The 20,141-nt window shown below is 41.3% G+C and overlaps 1 protein-coding gene across 1 annotated transcript; it reads right to left on the reverse strand.

The window, feature by feature from the left end:
- Positions 1 to 6,720: 6,720 nt before the first annotated feature.
- On the reverse strand, positions 6,721 to 7,353 carry LOC122539254 (proline-rich protein 1-like). Its single transcript, XM_043673956.1, has one exon. The coding sequence runs from the start codon at positions 7,351 to 7,353 to the stop codon at positions 6,721 to 6,723; it is 633 nt and encodes a 210-aa protein (XP_043529891.1).
- Between the last annotated feature and the right edge of the window lie 12,788 nt (positions 7,354 to 20,141).

The raw sequence follows: 20,141 nt of genomic DNA on the forward strand, positions 1-20,141 counted from the left end.
ATACCATGTTACATCAGCTGGTATATTCACTCAGAGAAATGTACCTTAAGTGAAATAGTTATTGTGATGAATCAAAGAGGCACACTGGCTGTTCCATACAGATAAGCCATTTAAACAATCAGTTTCAGGGAACCTGGAAAAATCCATAAAATTATACAGTATAAATGAGGATCTTCATCCCATCAAATGTGTACTGCTAAAAAATGGACTACTACCCTCACTAATCCCACTTTCCTGAACTAGGCTGAAGTGCCTGTCCAAGTACTTTTGAAAGGTTGTGAGGTTTCTTGCCTCACCTCCCCTCCCAGGCAGTGTGTTTGAGATTCCCACCATCCTCTGGCTGAAACGGTTTTTCCTCAAACCCCCTCAAAACCTCCTGCCTTTCATTTTAAAAGTATGCCCCCTTGTTATTGACCGTCCAACTAAAGGGGACAGCTGCTCTCTATTCACCCTGTGTGTTCCCCTCATATTTTTGTAAACCTCTATCAGAGTATCCCTCAACTTCTCCGCTCCAGAAAGAACAACCTGAGCTTATCCAGCCTCTCTTCATCACCAAAATACTCCATCTCGGGGAACGCCCTGATGAATCTCCTTTGCATCCCTTCCACTGCAATCACATCCTCTCTGTACAGAGGAACCTCAATTATCTGAATATCAATTATCCAAATATCGATTATCCGAATATCAGATTATCCGAAAAAGATTTCAAGGTCCTGCAAAAAACGTTTCATTAAAGAGTTAAGTGTATTTGATTTACCTGTACTGAAGAACATGGGAAAATGCTGGTGAAAACAAAGGAACGCAAGCACCTCAAGCAACAGGGACTGGATTTTTTAAGGGTTGTTACACAGTCCTTTGCAAAAGTAAGTGATTTACAGTATTCCTGGCATGTTACCCGGCCGTTCGTTTAAAAACATAGCCAAGAACATAAACGTATGTGCAAGGCGGGGTTTCTGCCTTTCTATCACGAGGCTGAGTTCCTGGAAACTGATACTGTAAATGGTCATGCGATCGTAGAAGCTGTTCAGGACCTTTTTAATGCTGGGATTTCATGCTAAGGGTTTAGTTCTTCTCATTTTAACCTGTAATTTGCAGATGGTAAAGATTAGTTTGTTTCAATGGCGCACACATTAAAATAATAGATTTCAACAAATTCTCAGGTAGAGCACAGTGTTAGATCAGTATGACTTACCCTGTTTAAGTTAAAATCGATTATCCGAATAATCAATTATCCGAACGAAATAATGCCCATCTCTTTCGGATAATCGAGATTCCTCTGTAGTATGGTGACCAGTACTCCAACTGTGGTCTCATCAAAGTTCTGCACAGCTTCAACATACCCTCCCTGCTCTTATAATCTATTCCACAACTAATAAAGGCAACCGTCCTACATGAGAGTAGCTTTTATTTGTCATTTCTACCACATACAACTGATAGAGTTGTGTCACCCTTTCTTAATCACCCTATTAACCTATCCTATCACCTTCAGGGATCTGAGCTTCCTAGTGTCTTGCATTCATTGAGTACTCCCTTGTCTTGTTAGTTCTTCCAGTGTATCACCTCACATCTGTCAAATGTAGATTCCATCTGCCATTTGATTCTGCCCATTTATATCTTCTTGTAATCTAACACCTTCCTTTTCACTGTCATGCACCCATCTCATCTGTAAGCTTACTTATCATCACCCCCCACATTCTCATCTGGATCACTAAGACTATCACAAACTATAAGGGACACAGTATTGATCCCTGTGATAAAGTACTGTACACTGGGCTCCAATCACACAAACAGGTTTCTACCATCAACACTTTGTTCCCTGTAATGATGCCGAGTTTGAATCCAACTTGCCAAGTTACCCTGGATCTCCTGAGCTTTTGCCTTCATTATCATTTTCCCATGTGAAAACTTGTCAAAGGCCCTGCAGAAATCTATATAAACTACATCAGTTATGAGTACTAAAGAATTAAGAGGTTAAAGAAAAAGACCAAACCACAGATAATTGATTTTAAAAGTAACTGTCTCATTTCTTTCGCCTTGACTTCTTCAACAGGGGCTTGTGAACATTTCCTCAATGCTGAAACACTGCAACAAAACTGTATGACTCAGAAGATCGAGATAACTTTAAAGCCAAACCTTGTCACGTTTAGAAAAAATTATATTTCTTCTGCTAGATTGAGCATTTGAAGTTGCAGTGAAGGCTTCCAGTCAGCAATGATTATCTCTTCGGTATTAACCTACATCTGCAATTTGATTTTTTGATTAATTCTAAACCAAAACAACCAACTGAGATCCTTCAGAGAGTGTATTAATCCTAAACGCTGAGTCACTTAAGTGTATATTGCCTCAAAACTAATTTTGGGCAGAATATAAAATTCTACTTCGAGCATCACTCCCCAATTTTTTTGATTTATTTTATTGTTGTCACATGTACAGTGAAAAGTGTTGTTTTGTGTGCTCTACAGAAGGATCATGCAATATAAAGAGATCAGGGAAAACAGAGTGCAGAATACAGCATTACAGCTGCAGAGAGAGAGAGAGAGATCAATACTAACATTTGAAGGTCTGTTCAAAACTCTGATAAAATTGGGGAAGAAGTTGTTCTTGAATCTGTTTGTACATCTATTCAAACTTTTATATCGTCTCCTGATGGAAGAGGGTGGAAGAGAGTATAACCAGGGTGGGAGGGGTCTTTGATGGTATTGGTTGCTTTCCCAAGGCAGCAGGAAGCGTGGATGGGGTCAATGGATGGAAGGCTGGTTTCTGTGATGGACTGGGCTGTGTTCACAGCTCTCTGTAGTTTCTTGCTGTCTTAAGAGGAGCAGTTTCCAAACCACGCTGTGAGGCACCCAGATAGGATGCTTTCTATCGTGACTCTATACAGATTGGGAAGAGTCCAGTTTGTTTTGGTCATTAGTTCAAACTGAGATCCAGGTATAATTCAACTTCCACATTCCTACAGAGTATTCATTTGATAGGATCTTTAACCAGAATATGCTCCTGCATTGGGGTTTCTGTAGCATTCCAGCCTGCCTTTAATCTTCGTTAATATTGTTCCAGATCTAATGGAATGTCATCACGCTGAAACATGAGGCTTGACATGCCAGAAAGCTGGGGCTGGATGTGGGCAGGAGCTGGAAGTGGCAGTGCTGGGGTGGGTGCCCACCTCCTGGCTATGCAGAGTCAACCCATGTAAGGCTGCTGGTCCAGATAACATTCCTGGCAGAGTGCTCAGAGGATGCTCTGACGTACTGGTGGATATTCTCATGGACATCTTCAACATCTCCCTGAGTTGCACCATAGTTCCAACGTGCTTCAAGGCAGCTACCATTGTCCCCATGCCGAAGAAGTTTTCAGCATCCTGTCTTAATGAATACCACCCCATTGCACTAACACCCATCATCATGAAGTGTTTCGATAGGCTCGTGATGAGACATATTAAGACCCTGCCGCCCGCTCTGCCCCCCCCCACCTCCCACCCTATGGGACAATCTGCAGTTGGCGTATTGACCTAACCACTCAACAGATTATGCCATTTCCATCACCCTCCATCTGGCCCTCACCCACCTGGAGAAGAATGACATCTACGTCAGATTACTGTGCATAGACTTCAGTTCTGCATTCAACACTATCATTCCTCAGCACCTGATTGGAAAGCTGTGTCTGCTGGGCCTAAATACCTCCCTTTGTAACTGGATCCTGGACTTCCTGACTGGGAGACCTCAGTCAGTCCGGATTGGGAGTAGTATCTCCAACACCATCACACTGAGCATGGGGCCCTCCCAGGGCTGTGTGCTCAGTCCACAGCTGTTCACCCTGCTGACACACGACTGTGCAGTGATGTACAGGTCAAATCACATCATCACATTCACCGATGACACGACAGTAGTGGGTCTCATCAGCAGGAATGACGAGTCAACCTGTCTCTGAACGTGAACAAGATGAATGAGATGGTTGTTGACTTCAGGAGGGCACAGAGTGACCACTCTCTGCTGGACATCAATGGCTTCCCCATGGAAAACATGAAGAACACCAGTTTTCTTGGTGTACGCCTGGTGGAGAATCATACCTGGACTCTCCACACCAGCTCTATAACCAAGAAAGCCCAGCAGCGTCTCTGCTTTCTGGGCAAGCTGAGGAAAGCCTACCTCCCACCCTGCCATCCTCACCACATTCTACAGAGGGTTCATTGAGAGTACCCTGAGCTGCTGCATCACTGCCTGGTTCAGGAATTGCACCGTCTGGATTGTAAGACCCTTCAACGGATAGTGAGGACAGCTGAGGATCATAGGGGTCTCTCTCCCCTCCATTACAGACATTTACTCCACAAGCTGCATCCGAAAGGTTAAGAGTATTGTGGAAGATCCCACACACCCCTCACTCAACTCTTCTCCCTCCTGCCATCTGGCAGAAGATACCGGAGCATTTGGTCTCTCACGGCCAGACTATGCAACAGTTTCTTCCCCCAAGCCATCAGGCTCTTTAACTCTGTATAATCGGACTCTTTCCAGTCTGAAACTCTTTCATATTGCTACTAGAAATTTGTCTATTATCCATCATCCTTCTGTTACACTCCAACTTGCACTTCTTATTCACTTTACACCGTGTACGAGTGTGTAGTTTATGATGTCCATGTAGCACCCTTGGTTCTGGAGAAACACTGTCTCATTTTTACTGGATCAGTTGTATGTGGTAGAAATGACAAATAAAAAGCTACTACTCCTACGTTCATGTCATTTTCATGGAGGTAGAATGGTGGGGCAGAGAGCTACCCAACCACAAACACTGGGTGACTGATCCAGGTTCTAAACAGCCTCTTACAAGACCAGTTCGAGAAGGCCAATGGGGCTTTTCCAGTCAGCTTCCAGGTCCTAGCAGTTGGTGGGTGGCACTTCACCTTCCTTGAAGCAGCTTCCAGGTGGAAAACCAGAGAAGGGGAAGCTGGCTGGCAGCCCAGAGGCCATTTGGTTGCAGGAGCAGCAATAAGCTGCGTAACTCCAGACATGGCCATTTACAGGTAGCCTTCAGACACAGACATCAAGGGAGGGCTTTGTAGGCCTCATCTCACCACCACTGGCTTTCACCCTGCTGGGATGCTTCATTTGCCAGCAGTCTATCCCCTGTGCTCTCAGGGTAACTTTGTGGCCGACTCAGCATCAGGAAGATGGAGCACTGTAGAAATCCACTTCTCATCCTTTCTTCTGACCTCCATCCCCAACACCTATTGACCACACACTTTCCACCCCACTCACATCCATCTGGGAATCCATCAATGATCCTCATGGTTTAGGCCCCACTCCAGTACCAGCAGCAGGCATTGTTTGCAGTAATGTTGTAGGTACTGGCTCCTTGGCATCTCCACTCACTGGGGCTTAATCACAATGAAAGCCTTCGAAAACGCCTGATTGAAATGGAATCATATTGGGCCTGCTGGAGAAAAGGGATGCAGGGCTCTCCTGTCTGGTTTGAGGACAAATGGGAGAGACACCCGTCACACAAATTAAATCCCAGCCAATATTTCAGTAGCCGAAAAGTTCTGATGATTTCATTTCAATCAGGCTCTTTCCAGGCCTTCTCTTGAATTAAGGCTCTGATTGAAAGGACAGTGACCTGAAAAGTTAACTCTCACGGATGCTACCAGAGCTAGATGCTGAGAATTTCCAGTAGCACTTTGTGTCAACATTGCTAATACCAAATCACAGAATTACATGAAGGCTGATACCTGTTCAATACTACTTCCTGCATTCATGGCAACATCAATGGAGACAAGTGGAGGCAGGACCCACATAACTTGACCCACAGGATACGTCTATCTCTATGTCTGTCTACGCTCAATATTGTTTTTGGTGCTTCAGGAAATTTCACTCGGAATATTTGATACAACTCCTTCACCTGGCAGTCAAAATAACACTGCTTATTTTTGATCTACTCCGTTAAATTCACACCGATATACACACAACCATAAAAGAGTGAATGCATGCTATTAACAAGTAATTAGTTGCATATAACAGATCACAGGACTTACTGCTAAAACCCCAATCTGTGACTGGTCATAAATACCTGACAGAGTAGCAGCTTATTATTATATCCCAGTCGTGCCCTGCTGCCTCCTGATAAGAGACAAAATTAAATAGCAGCAGATTTGTGTGGCAGGAGCTTGTGAATGTTGCAAAGTTGCTAGTACGCAAACTATTTACAGGAGTCTGTAGGCACAGACAGTAGGAACCACTTGCCAAGTTCTGCTTGGCATCCAGGAGATCACCCTAATTAATTCCCTCGCAGTATGCCATTTCCGACAGGATTGTACTGTCACACAAAGCTATTGTTATCACACCATAGAGCTGCATGAACATAGTAGCTGCCAATTCTTTTCAAAGTCCAAGAATAAGCCCAAATATGGTCCCACCTGGACACACAATTCATTTTTGATGAAGAAAGCATTTTATAAGGTTACGTCCATGGTTTTACTCAGCAAAGAACAATGAAAACTCAGATATTGGTGGCACATCCCAATGTAAATAGTGGTCAAGATTATCCATAATTCTATAAGCTCGGGCATGGGAGGTGGGAGGCCAGTGGGGGTGGGGGGGAGATGGGTGCTGGACCGGAGGTCAGGGGGGGAGTGGCGAGTCCCATAGCGGGGCTGGTGCAGGAGGTGGGTCCCATACTGGGGGCTGGTGCAGGAGGTAGGTCCCATACTGGGGACTGGTGCAGGAGATGGGGTCAACACTGGGGTCTGGGGCAGGAAGTGGTTCCCAGACTGGGGGCTGGTGCAGGAGGTGGGACCAATATTGGGGGCTGGTGCAGGAGGTGAGTCCCATACCAGGGCTGGTGCAGCAGGTGTTTCCCATACCAGGGGTTGGTGCAGGTTGTGGTTCCCATATTGGGGGCTAGTGCAGGAGGTGGGTCCAATACCGTGAGCTGGTGCAAGAGATGGGTCCCACACTGGGGGCTGGTGCAGGAGGTGTGTCCCATATCAGGGGCCGATGCAGGAGGTGGTTCCCATACAGGGTGCTTGTGCAGGAGGTGGTTCCCATATTGGGGGTTGGTGCAGGAGGTGGGTCCGATACTGGGGGGTGATGCAGGAGGTGGGTCCCATACTGGGGCTGGTGCAGAAGGTGGTTCCCATATCGGGGGCTCATGCAGGAGGTGGTTCCCATACTTGGGGCTGATGCAGGAGGTGGTTCCCATATCGGGGGCTGATGCAGGAGGTGGTTCCCATATCGGGGGCTGGTGCAGGAGGTGGGTCCCATACTGGGGGCTGGTGCAGGAGGTGGTTCCCATACTGGGGGCTGGTGCAGGAGGTGGTTCCCATACTGGGGGCTGGTGTAGGAGGTGAGTTGCGGACATGAGCATCGTTCAGGAGGTGGGTCCGTTTTGGGCCAAAGTGGTGCCTCGAGTTTGGAAGCCTCCTGCTGTCTGGAGACAAGATGCTGGCATCGACTTGGTGAATAGGACTGTAATTCAAGTCCTTTTTAAAGAAATGTTTTGTTCCTTTGCTAGACTTTGAGTAATTTGAGTAATGTCTAAAAACTTTGTATTTCCATGCTAGACTATTTATTATTCTTTCAATTTTGTAACGAATCTGTACCCAAGTACCCTGTACCTCAGATGGCACCATAAGTGGTGACATTACAAACTTTTCACTGCACTCATTCGAGTGCACATAACAACGATGCCAAGCCTAAACTCTAAAATGCAAATCTACAACTTTCCAAGATCTATGTTCTTCTGACTGTCACTTCCTTTGCAACTACCAATAGAAGCTAGTCCTTCAGTGAGTTAAACTCTACTCTCCAAATTCCTCTTTAAGAATTACCATCTTTGACAAAGCTGTTTAGTCACCTGACCCATGGTTGCCTCCTTTAAGAGATGTTAATTTTGCTCAAACAACCCTCTTCTTCGTGTCTTATAATGGTCAGATGTTATTTAAATGTAAGTCTTCATTGCTGTTGTTCCTCCAACAGTAAATTCAATGAAATCTCTTCCTGTCAGATACCATAAAGAGAAAATATGCTAATATTTTATACGAGACTGCCCTAACTTTACACAAGTAAATGCACTCTATTTAAAAATATTATTGTACTAGTGTGTGGGTATCTTGCAATCAATGCTGGGCACACAACCTCTTGTCAAACTCACAACTCAGACTCTCTCCTAACATTATCTTCATGTCTTGTGAATTACACCCTAAATGCTGCGTCTAAATTCAAAACTTTGTCTTAAAAAAAACTTTACATTTATATTGGGTCTTTTACAATCTGATCTAATCTTTATAACCAATGAAATACTTTTATAAGTGTAGACACAGTTAACCCTGCAGCCAATTATAGAACAAGAGAAATAAAAAATACGTTAATAATTGCTCATTAATAAATTAACATATGAACATGTTTCTTTCAATGGAACAAAGATTTGAAAGTAGGTGGGTGGAACCTGGCTGACTGATACCCATCTGAGAGTCCCCAGATAGGTGGGACATATGCTGCAGAATGCCTCCAAAATAGTTCACAACAATTTGGGAGGTTCTCAATGGACTGTAAGGGACCTAATGTAGTGCCAAGTTTTATAAAAAGATGTCTCGATGGAACCAGATAACAACAGACCTATTAGGTGGATGTTAGTCAGAAAATAAATCCTGAGGGGGTTATTAGGGATGTAATATATGATAACTTGGATATTGGGGGTGTATTGGGGCTGCCTAATGTCGCTTCATCATATACAAATTTGGTTGTAATTATTGAAGATGTCAGTAAGATGGTGATTGAGGAAAGCCTACTGGACTTTGCCTATTAGTCTGCATGTTCCTCAATTAAACATCATTTGCCACAGTTGAGCCTAATCCCACAAAATGTCAATAGCTGTCTGAAGCACTAGAGAATCATCAATTGTGCTAGCACTCACCACTTGTGCAAATTTGAGTGTTTTCTTTTACAAATTGTGACTCCAACATTGTTTGTTTCATAAATTCATAAGTTATGGGTGTGCCAGCAATCATTGCCCCACCCAGAAAGAGTTTGATCACTCTTGATAAAATCATTTGGTTGTGTAGCTGCCTCAAACTCAGCAGGTCCACCTTTGAGTCTTAAACCAGGAATTGGAGGCTAAGGAAAGAGCGATCAGAGAGTAGCCAGACCAGTCAAGTTTCAACATGAAATTCCTTCCAACACATGCCAATGGCAAATGATAGGAATGAGAGATATTTCTAGCTAGCCATGGTATGGCAATAAAAGTTAAAGTATCTAGAATTACAAGATTACAGCATTCATATTGAGATGAGTAATCCATAGTGCACCACCACAACTCAACAGACGTTTCTGCAAGATTGGGGCCTATGGTACTAATTGTAATGGATTGAGGTGGATTGATAACTGGTCATAAGGATATAAACAGATGGATTTAGCTTTCTTCAGAGACTAGTCACCAGTAGTATCCAGGAAGGATCAATTTTGGGACTAATTTTTTAAGTAATTATTTAAAATTCACCACAAAACTCAATAGTGACTTCCAAATCCACAATATCTAACATGAAGATTGTCAAGGGTAGATGATAAATACCCTTTGTAAGTGGTATTTATCACCTGCCAGTTCCCCTTCAAGTCACATAAATCCTGACTCGGAAATATATCATTGTTCCTTATTTGTCACAGAGTCAAAATCCTGGAACTCCCTAACAACATTGTGGGTGTTCTCACACCACAGGCTCACTCCTACCTCCTGCAAGCAGTTAGGGTTGGGCAATGATTGCTGGCCCACCCAGCAATGCCCACATCTTATAAATTTATGAAACAAAGAATGTTGGGGTCACAGTCTGCAAATTTGCAAATGAACATGTGCAAGAGGCAAATGCAAGAATTATTGATGATGCTCCACTGCTTCGGACAGCTACTGATGTTTTATGGGATTTGTCTCAGCTCTGGTTTAATTGAGGAACATGCAGAGTAACACAGATGCAGAAAGTGAAAGCAACCTGGACATTCGCGTGCAAAACATCTGAAAGTTCAGTAGCAATGCCATGAAGAAATAACCTGAGTGAATAGGATGTTGAATGTGTTCACAGGGCAACTGTGGACCACATAAAACAAGGGAAACCACTTGTCCTTGAACAAGATCATGGTCAGGTCTCACTTGCAATACTGTGTCCGGGCTTAGTCGCATACCATGGACAATACTGACCCTATGGAAATAGGATCAAGGACCACTTGATAAAAGCACCTGAGTTATCACAATTCATTAAAAGAATCAATATTAAGCATGAAAACATTGTAGACTTAGAGGTAATCTAATTGAGATTCATAAGATGATGAAAAATTTGGTTTGTGCTCTGTTTAATAGTGCATTTTAATTAAGTACATTCGCCTTGTACAGGAAACACAATTTCTTTTTATATCTGTTCTTGGGACACCAGCATTGTGACAAGGTCAGCATTTATTGCACATCCTTAGTGTTCTCCAGAAGGTAGTCGTGACCAATCTTCTAGAGATTTTTTCTCCATAGTATTTTGATATTATTAAGTGGGTTGCCAGACCATTTCAAGGGACAATTAAAAGTTAGCCACATTCCTCAGTGAATCGAGAATTACATGCACGCCAGACCAGGTAAAAACAGATTTTGTTTCCCGAAGGACATAAATGAACAAGGTGGGTTTTTCCAACAATCCAGTAGTTTTATGATTATTAATAAGACCAACTTTTTATTCCAGATTTATTAATTAATTGAATTGAAATTCCCTCAACTGCTCTGGTGGCATTTGAACTCACAAAGTACAGAAGATTCTGATCAGTCTTCACAAGGTGGATGTGGGAAGGATATTTCCCCTTGTGAATGAGTACAGAACCTAGGGGCCACTGTTTTAAAATGAGGGATTGCCATTTTCAGAGATGAGTTTTTTTTAACCTCGCTCAGAGCCGTGCGAGCCTTTGAAACACTGCATCAGCAGGTGGCGAAGGGAAGGCTATTCGTGTTTTTAAGGCAGATATAGTTAATTCCTCATTCAGCAGAGGAGTTGAGGGTTAATGGAAATAGATGGGAATGTGGAATTTGAAACAGAAACAGATCAGCCACATGTTTATTGAATGGTGGAGCAGGCTCAAGGAACCAAATGGTCCATTTCTACTCCCAGTCTGTTTGTCTGTTTGTCATAGGGGGATGGGGGATAGGTGGATTCTGGATCAGTGGTGCTGGAAGAGCACAGCAGTTCAGCCAGCATCCGAGGACAGGCAAAGTCTAAGGACAGGCAAAATCGACGTTTCGGGCAAAGGGGGATAGGTAACAGTCTAGTGGGATTGTTAATCCAGAGACCGAAGTAATGCTCTGGGACTTGGGTTCAAATCCCCTCCACAGCAGATGGTGGAATTTGAATTTGATTTTTAAAATAACATTTGCAATTAATGATGTCCAATTGTCAGGAAAAGCTCATCTGATTCATTAATGTCCTACAGGGAAGGAAGCTGCCAACTTTACCAAGTCTGGCCTACATGTGACTCCAGCTTACAGCAATATGGTCCACTCTTAACTGCCCTCTGGGCAATTGGAGATGGACTATAAATGCTGGCTTGGCCAGTGATACCCAATTCCAGTGAATTAATATTAAAAAAAATGTCCAGACTTCTGGATCTCTGGAATAGTAATGTTATTATCATGCCACTGTTTAAATGCAAGAGTAAATCTAGATTCAATCTCAATGAAAGAGGACTTTCCTGGAGAATAACGGCCTTTGAAAGGGGCACCAGCTTGTGCCATGGATGTTAATTTGTTGGGTTCCTTCAAGTGAGGGGTTGACCTAGTTTTGCTTGGATCAGAGGTTGGGCAACCACAAGAAATTCAGGGTCAGTGATCTTCCAGGTCAGTTTTGATAGTCCAGTCAAGATGGGAAAGAAATCTTTCATGGAATAGAATCCCTACAGTGCAGAAAGCGACAATTTGACCCATCAAATCTGCACTGACCTTCCAAAGAGCATTCCACCCTCGACGCCCCATTTTCATAACCTGACATGGGGTGTTTACCACAGCTAAACTACCTGGCCTGCACATCCCTGGACACTGTGGTGCAATTTAGCATAGCCCATCCACCTAACCTGCACATTGTTGAACTGTGGGAGGAAACTGGAGCAGCTGGAGAAAGCCCACCCAGACACAGGGAGAATATGCAAACTTCACATAGTCACCAGAGGCTGAAATTGAACCCATGTCCCTGGCGCTGTGAGGCAGCAGTGCTCATGGCTGAGCCACCATGGCACTCCAAACCCTTTTCAGACACTTTTCCTCAAGTTGACCTGGATTTTTAATTAGATTTTTTACCAGCCTTGTAATCATGTGAATTTTGGTTAGAGTTGAGCATATATTGTAAAAGACATGGGCCTGGATCATGATGGAGACTAGCAGAAGTAACAGGAAATTATAAATCTTAACATGTACCATTCCACCCCCGAAAATAAAAATTCCCATTTTCGCAGAAGCAGTTTGTGGTTTGCGCATGAGCAGTCCACAGCAGTAACTGGACACTAAAATCATCAGGTCAAAGTTCGGTGTCTCAGGAGTATGAAACACAAAGTGTACAGAATAGACCTGATAGCAGCAAGTCTGAACTTTGTGCATTTCTTTGCATTGACAGGGCATCCCTTTGGAAAGGCAAGATACCCTGTTGGTTACTGGATCCCTTGGGAAGATCAGCTGCCCTTTTGAATTGTTAAAAGTACACATGAATGCGCATAATGCAACATGAACTGTCAACAGACCTGTCAAAATCAATTACAAACAAAACCAAAGCAACTGTAAAGAGGACTTGTCAAATGTATCATGAAGAATTGTTGAATGCAACTTCCAAAGGGATATCTGTCAAACTGTCAAGGCATTTAAACATTTTTCCCTTTAAATCTTTGAAAAAAAATGTCTGGACTGTTAAATAACAAAGATTTCTTGCTACCTTGTCTGCTAATGTAAACCTGAGGATTTCCATTACTGGAAACTTACTGCTTGAATTATTCACAACCATTCATATCACAGTAGGATGCCTGCCATTTCAGTTTCATTGACTGTGCCAAGTGTTTATAAACTCTTTGAAGTGGGACAATGAATTCCAATCAACAGAAACTTCTGGAAAAGCTCAGTAGGTCAGGCATCATCTGTGGGAAGAAATCAGAGTTAACACTTCAGCTCCAGTGACCCTTCCTCAACAGAAATGTCACTCAACCCGAAATATTAACTCTGATTTCTCTCCTCAGAAGCTGTCAGACCTGCTGAGCTTTTCCAGCACTTTCTGTTTGTTTCTGATTTACAGCATCCTCAGTTCTTTTGGTTTTTAGTGAATTCTGATGCTTATTATTATAAAGGATTGTGCTCTTAATGAAATGTGTGTAACAGATTTTTATTTTGTTGAAAGACTGCAAATGTAATAAATGGGGTTGTTTATGAATGAGAAGTTCAATATAGTGAAGTTTGCAGCAGACACTTAGAACTCTACTTAAATGAACTCATGGCTCCTATGGCCTATCAATGATAGCTACTGGCTGAATTGGTAGCAGGTATAAGATCAAAGGATGGTTGATGGGGAGTCATAGATTGACATGAATTAGTGCTGGTGCTATAAAGTGCAGAGCTAGCCACAGGGCATGGATGGTAGGGTAAGGACTGAAGAGCTTCTTTTTTGCATTTCTTTTTCAATGTTTGGCCCTTCCATCCAAGTCTCTCAGCCACCATCCTCTTCACTGATTCTGGGGTAGCGCACCCCAACATCCGATGTAGTCCACCATGCACCCACCTCCCTTCCTCAATTTCTCCAGACTGAGATCGGAAATCAGGCAGCTATTGCCAAAGGGCAGATCCAAAGAACTGGGGATCCTCTCAAATTTCTGCTCCTGACTTGCAGATGAAAACACAGGCCCATCAGTGTTACAAATGTGCAGAACTGAGCTGGACTGCATTGTTCATGCATTTAATCAACCTGCTCAGACATGTTACACATTATAGTTGGACTCGAATCGGCATCTTTTGTCCCAGAGGTAGGGACACTACCACTGTGACTTAAGAACCCCCCATTATGTTCGCATTTATTTGAATTAGTTTGGGTGCTGCCCAGGCTCACCCAGAAACTAAGAGAACATCTAATTATAAAATTGACACTATGAGCATTACTAGTTCGCACTAATGGTATTTAAAAATAGCAAATGTACCAGCTACAATTTAATCTCTCATTTAAAATGTAAATAAAACATGTGTCTGATAGAATATGATGTCTGGTCCAATTATACACAAGAGCGGATCGATAATGGCTTTTTATTTTTGACCGCAATCCATACTATCAATGATATTGTGCAAAATTTATGTTTCAATGAGTATGCAACAATTAATAATTGATTGAATACAAATAGGATCTTTGTGTATTCACAATCATCATACTCACACCTCTTGAATTAAATCGATAAAATCCCACTGATCTTTTATATGACAATAATGAAGTGTACAGCTTTAATCAGGAACTGTTTTCACAATATCCCTTCAATCAGCCAGTGAGTTTATGTCATTGGGTGAGAAAAAAGCAAAGTAGATTTTGTTCACAAAATTTTCACACAATTAAGAGACAACCAAAGGCTGGAGGTTAAATAATTGTTCCACAGTCAGAGAAAGGAATAGGATTCCAAAATAATTATCTTCAGCCTTCAGTAAATAGTTACAACATACCCTCAACTCAAGTAAAAGCTTACAAAAAAGCCACAATCTAGCTTTTCATTTTTATCCATTTATCAATCTTCATCCTTTTTCTATTTCTGAACACAGGCTACCCCTTGAGGCATTATTTGAAACTTGAACACTGAGAAAATACAGCTCTCCTTCACAATCACTTCTCTCAACATCTTCACTATTTCCAGGATATTTCCTCCAACTACAAAGTGCAAAAACGGACATCTGAAGCTGAACTAGACTGCCTGCAATCATAGTGAACATTTGACTCAGAAATTATCTTTGCACCACAAATCTGTGCATTCACTAAGACTGCCTTCTTTTCTTCCACAATATTACCCAGTTCCACCCATCTCAGCACATCATCTGTTCAAACCCTCATCCATGTCTTTGTTATCTCTCAATTTGACTTCCAGTGATCCTACTGTTACTGTTGTGTCAGTATCAAATATTACATTCATATCCCAGCATTTTATTTTCATATTCCGAACATGGTTAACAATGTGACAGTGACCAGGTAAACTATTTTTTGTAATGTCCTGAGATCACTTCCATTCATATAACTTCCAAGGGCAGAGGTCCAATTTAGTCTCTCATCACAGGTTAATCTGACATCCCAAGAATAAATCCAGAGAATCTTCCATTCACTCTCCCTAAGGCAACTATATGTTTCCTTAGAAACAGAGAACAAAACCATATACAATATTCTAGATCTGATCTCACCAAAGCCTGCACAATTGTCGGACTCTTAATAGGGATATGGGCCGGGTGCTGGCAGGTGGGACTAGATTGGGTTGGGATATCTGGTCGGCATGGATGGGTTGGACAGAAGGGTCTGTTTCCATGCTGTACATCGCTATGACTCTATGACTCTATTTCACGTACAAGATCAAATCCATCTGAATAGTTTTGAGTAGTATCTTGCCATTCAAAATAATATTTTATCTCTATTCTTCCTGCTAATGTGAATATTCTCATACTATAATCCATCTCTCACTTTCTTATCCACTCAGTTAACCTGTTTTCATTTCTTTGTATAAAACCTGTCCCTCCTCAGAGATCTTTTTCGTAATAGCCTGATAACTCACATTTATTTCTTCTCTTTGTTTTCTGTCCTTCTGTTAATCTTCTATATACATGATACTTTACTCCCAACCAAATGAACCTTAATCTTGTGCAGCAAACTGTCTTGGAGCAGTCTATTGAAAGCCTTCTGAAAATCTATATATATTACGCCCACTGGGGGTTCACCATCTACCATGCTAGATTTGTCCTCAATAAACTTCAATAGTTTCCCCTTTTATAAGGCCATACTAACCCTGCCTTTGGTACTTTAACTTTCTTAACTGCTCTGAGCCTTAATAAAGTATTTCAGCATCTTCCCAATGATTGATGTCAGGCTAATTGCCCTACAATTCTCTGTTTTCTCTCTCCTTTCTTAACTCAGTGACACATTTGCTACTTTTCAATGAAGTGGGAATTTACGAACATTATATGCAGTGCATCCACTGTCTCTGCAGCCATCTCTTCTGGAATGCTAAGACATGAAATGTCAGGTTCAGAAATTTATTGTCCTTCAGTCCCAATCCTTTCTTCAACACATTTTACTAATATTACTGAATATAAGTGAATATAAGTACTAATATATTATTACTTAATATAGATCTCTGGTTCCTTATTATTTCTGGTATTTTCCGTGCATTCAACTGTGAACACAGAGCAAAATATTCTTCTGCTATTTCCTTATTCCTGAATCTAATTTCTCCAGTTTCAGTTTCCAAGGGAGCCATTGCACCAAATTCCCGAATTTTACCACAATGCATGGTGTACTGCAACCATTCTGTGCTAGCCACTCTTTATAAGCTGCTTGTGTCTCTCTTTGAGGCTCAGCGTCAAATATTGTTTGATAAAATCCCTCTGAAGTGCTTCAGAACATTTCATTACATTAAAAGCACTATATAAATACAAATTACTGTTGTTGCAATCATTTTGCAATCAGTGCAAACCTATAATGCTTTGTTTAGCCCTCTAATGGAATTGATGTAACTCATCGTTGCAACAATTTGGAGTCTCTACATTTGGTGCACTTAGAAAATTGCTCCCAAAAATGAGCTTGAAATTACAGTGCTTAGATGAGAGCTCAAGTCTCTGCTGAAATTTATTGCATAATCATGAATGCAAAATCCTAGGAACCTGTGCAAGCACTTTTTCTGGCTTTCTTACCATTAAAATGCATTTAACTTTAGAGTAGTAACCTGGTGCAGCATAAATTAATCTAGCTGAAAATGGGTCATCACAAAAATTCAGTATTTTTAATAAGGGAGTCCAGACCTTGACTTGGAAATTCCTACTTTAAAATCACTGAAAGTGATTTGAAGAATAACTATATTGAACCATTTAATAGTTCCACTGTTGTACAGCAGCACATTAAACACGTTTGAGAGGAAAAAATCTGAAATGCGGTGCCCGTGCACCTAAGTAAATGAGGGCAATATGATGAGTTTTACTTAAGCAGCATTATTAATGGAAGCCAAAATTATTGACCTGGGAACACTTAATTTTATAGCATCAAACTGAAAGCAGTGGTGGGCATTAATTAGGACTACATGTTGTCTCACAGACTAAAACTATAACTATTGGGTTAGATAGTGCATGCTTTTAATGTGCATGCTTTGTAAGTAAATTGTGAAAACACACAAAGACTGGCTTCAGATCTACACAACACCATCTGAACTTCTGAAGTATAAAAGACATTGCCAGGTTCAAGCAATGGGCCTGATCCAGTAAATTGAATTTTAAGCAATGAAAGTGATTGTGGCAAACATGATGATTTCTGGTTCTGAAAATAATTTACTGAAGTACTGGCAGTTTCTTTGCTCTCGCTTGGTATACTCCACCTGGAGTTACTGATGCTTCTGGTATAAAGCAGAGTCATAGAATCACACAGAATGGAAACAGACCCTTCGGTCCAACCAGTCCATGCTGACTGTGTTCCCAAACTAAATTAGTCCCACCTGCCTGCACTTGGCCAATATCTCTCCAAACCTTTCCTATTCATGTACTTTCAAATGTCTTTTAAACATTGTAACTTTACCTGCATCCATTACTTTCTCTGGCAGTTCATTCCACACAAGAATCACTCTATGCATAAAAAAATTGACCCTCATGTCCTTTTTAAATCTTTTTCCTCTCACCCTAAAAATATGCCCCCTTGGTTTTGAACTGTCACACCCTCAGGAAAAGACCCTTGTTGTTCACCTTGTCTGTGCCCCTTTTTATTTTATTAACCTCTATAAGGTCACACCTCAACCTCCTATGCTCCAGTGAAAACAGTCAAAGTCTATTTTTATATCTTAAACCCTTTATTCCTGGCGACATCTTGGTAAATCTTTTCTGAACTCTCTCCAGTTTAAGAATATCCTTCCTAAAAGAAAGAAGGAAACATGATCCTTAAATATTCTATTGAAACAACATTTCAGAACAAAAGTTAGATGAAATAGAAGTTGATATGCTGATTAACCAAGTGAAAAATAAAGTCCTGCAGTAGAACCGAGGTCCAAATTATGAGGAAAGACCAGAGAAGCTGAGAAACTTTAACCTGGACGGGAGGCACCCAATGCAAAAAGGATGATTGCTTAGCAAATGAAAGAGGTTCAACTGGAGTATTATCGTAAACTAAGAGTAATTCAAGAGCACACTGGCCCGGCTTGGTTCAGGTAATTTTAGGGCTGTTATCAGGCAATTTATCTTCATAACTTACACCCTGTCCAATTTTTATTTATATTTAAGTCAAGGAAGTTAAAATTCAGGCTGTGCATGATTTGGAAGGCTATCACTCATTTCTGCCTGCTAATGTAAAGTGATAATTCACCACCATTTGGAATAGGGCTAGTATAGAAAGCGGGAGAGCAGAAATCCCTGAGATGATTTCAGACCCTGAAGTAATGAGGAAGTGTTGGTTTAATGGATTTGCCTTGCCCAAAACTATCTATAGATCTCATCACATTGTGTTACAAACTCACATACAGCCTACCAGTTGTGCAACCAACAAATCATAAACAGAAATATACTCCACAAACTAGACAACCTTGATATGAGAACTGTGCAGTGTAAGCTGTGCAATTCATTACATACTGAGATCACAGTGCGTGAGGATTTTAATAGATTTTTTAAAACAGACTGAAAAGACTCATTATTTTGATGTGCCTGCCTATTCAGACCAACAATAATATTACAACGGTGACTGGATCTTGGAGACTTGATAAACAAATAAATAGAGAAGACATTACTTTTGAGAATTCAGGTTTCAAGACAACGGGGGCTAAATTTGTTGAAATTAAGCTTGTTTAGATGATCAGGTGACACATATCTTTTGTACTGACGGTTCATATAAGAGCCCAACAATTAACACAGGTTTTGGCAAATGTGATGATAGTCACCAAAAGTAAAGGAAAGATTTGCTGTTGCAATTGTGGCATTTTTAATGAATTAGTCCAGAATACAAGAAAGTGCTACAGAAATGGAACGTTCTGGTTCAGAGCCCATACCAGTCACCCTAGATGAAAATAAAACATTTAAACATTAGGAGTAGCAACAGATCATTTGGCTCCTCAAGTTTGCTATACCAGTCAATAAGATTGTGGCTAATCTCCCATATCAGTTCCACTTTCCTGTATGTTTCCCACTTCCTCTGATTTCCTTGAGAGATTAAAAATCTCTTTATCACAGTCCTGAACATTTTCAGCCACCGCATCTCTCTGGTTTAGACAATTGCAAACATCCACAACCCTCCGACTGGCCATATACTGGCAGCATCAATCACAGGCATCCAATTGGTCAGACATCAGTTTTAGGAAAAAGTGAGGACTGCAGATGCTGGAAACCAGAGTTTAGATCAGAGTGGTGCTGGAAAAGCACAACAGGTCAGGCAGCATCCGAGGAGCAGGAAAATCGACGTTTCGGGCAAAAGCCCTTACATCAGTTTTAACCATTTCTAATGTTTTCATACCTAACAAACAAGTGTTCAGAGGAAATGAAAACAACTTGCTCTAACTTTAAAACAAACGGGCAGGATGTACTTTCTCGCTGATTGCTCACAGCAGTAACTGCTGAGCAATCCTGGAAAATCTAATGATGATACCAGTTTTCATCCAAGTGTAGAAGCTGGAACAATGACAACCTCACCTCTGTTCTGAGCAGCAGAATGATACATTGTGCACTAATTGTTCCGCTGTCCTGTCTTGACAGAGGAGCAGCCTCCAAAATACAGCCAGCGATGCCATAAGAAATCTGTAAGCATCTTTTACAATGATGTTTTTTCCTCAAAAATACTTTTAAACTATAATTTATTGATATGGCTGTAGATGGCTGTTGATGAAGTCAAGATTAAAACAATGGCCTGTGAATCGTTGAGAAAACATCAGATTTTCATTTCCATTGAAAAATGCAAATGTTCAATAAAACAA

This window comes from Chiloscyllium plagiosum, chromosome 32 (assembly GCF_004010195.1).
Source record: "Chiloscyllium plagiosum isolate BGI_BamShark_2017 chromosome 32, ASM401019v2, whole genome shotgun sequence".
In the NCBI taxonomy this organism is placed as follows: Eukaryota; Metazoa; Chordata; class Chondrichthyes; order Orectolobiformes; family Hemiscylliidae; genus Chiloscyllium; species Chiloscyllium plagiosum.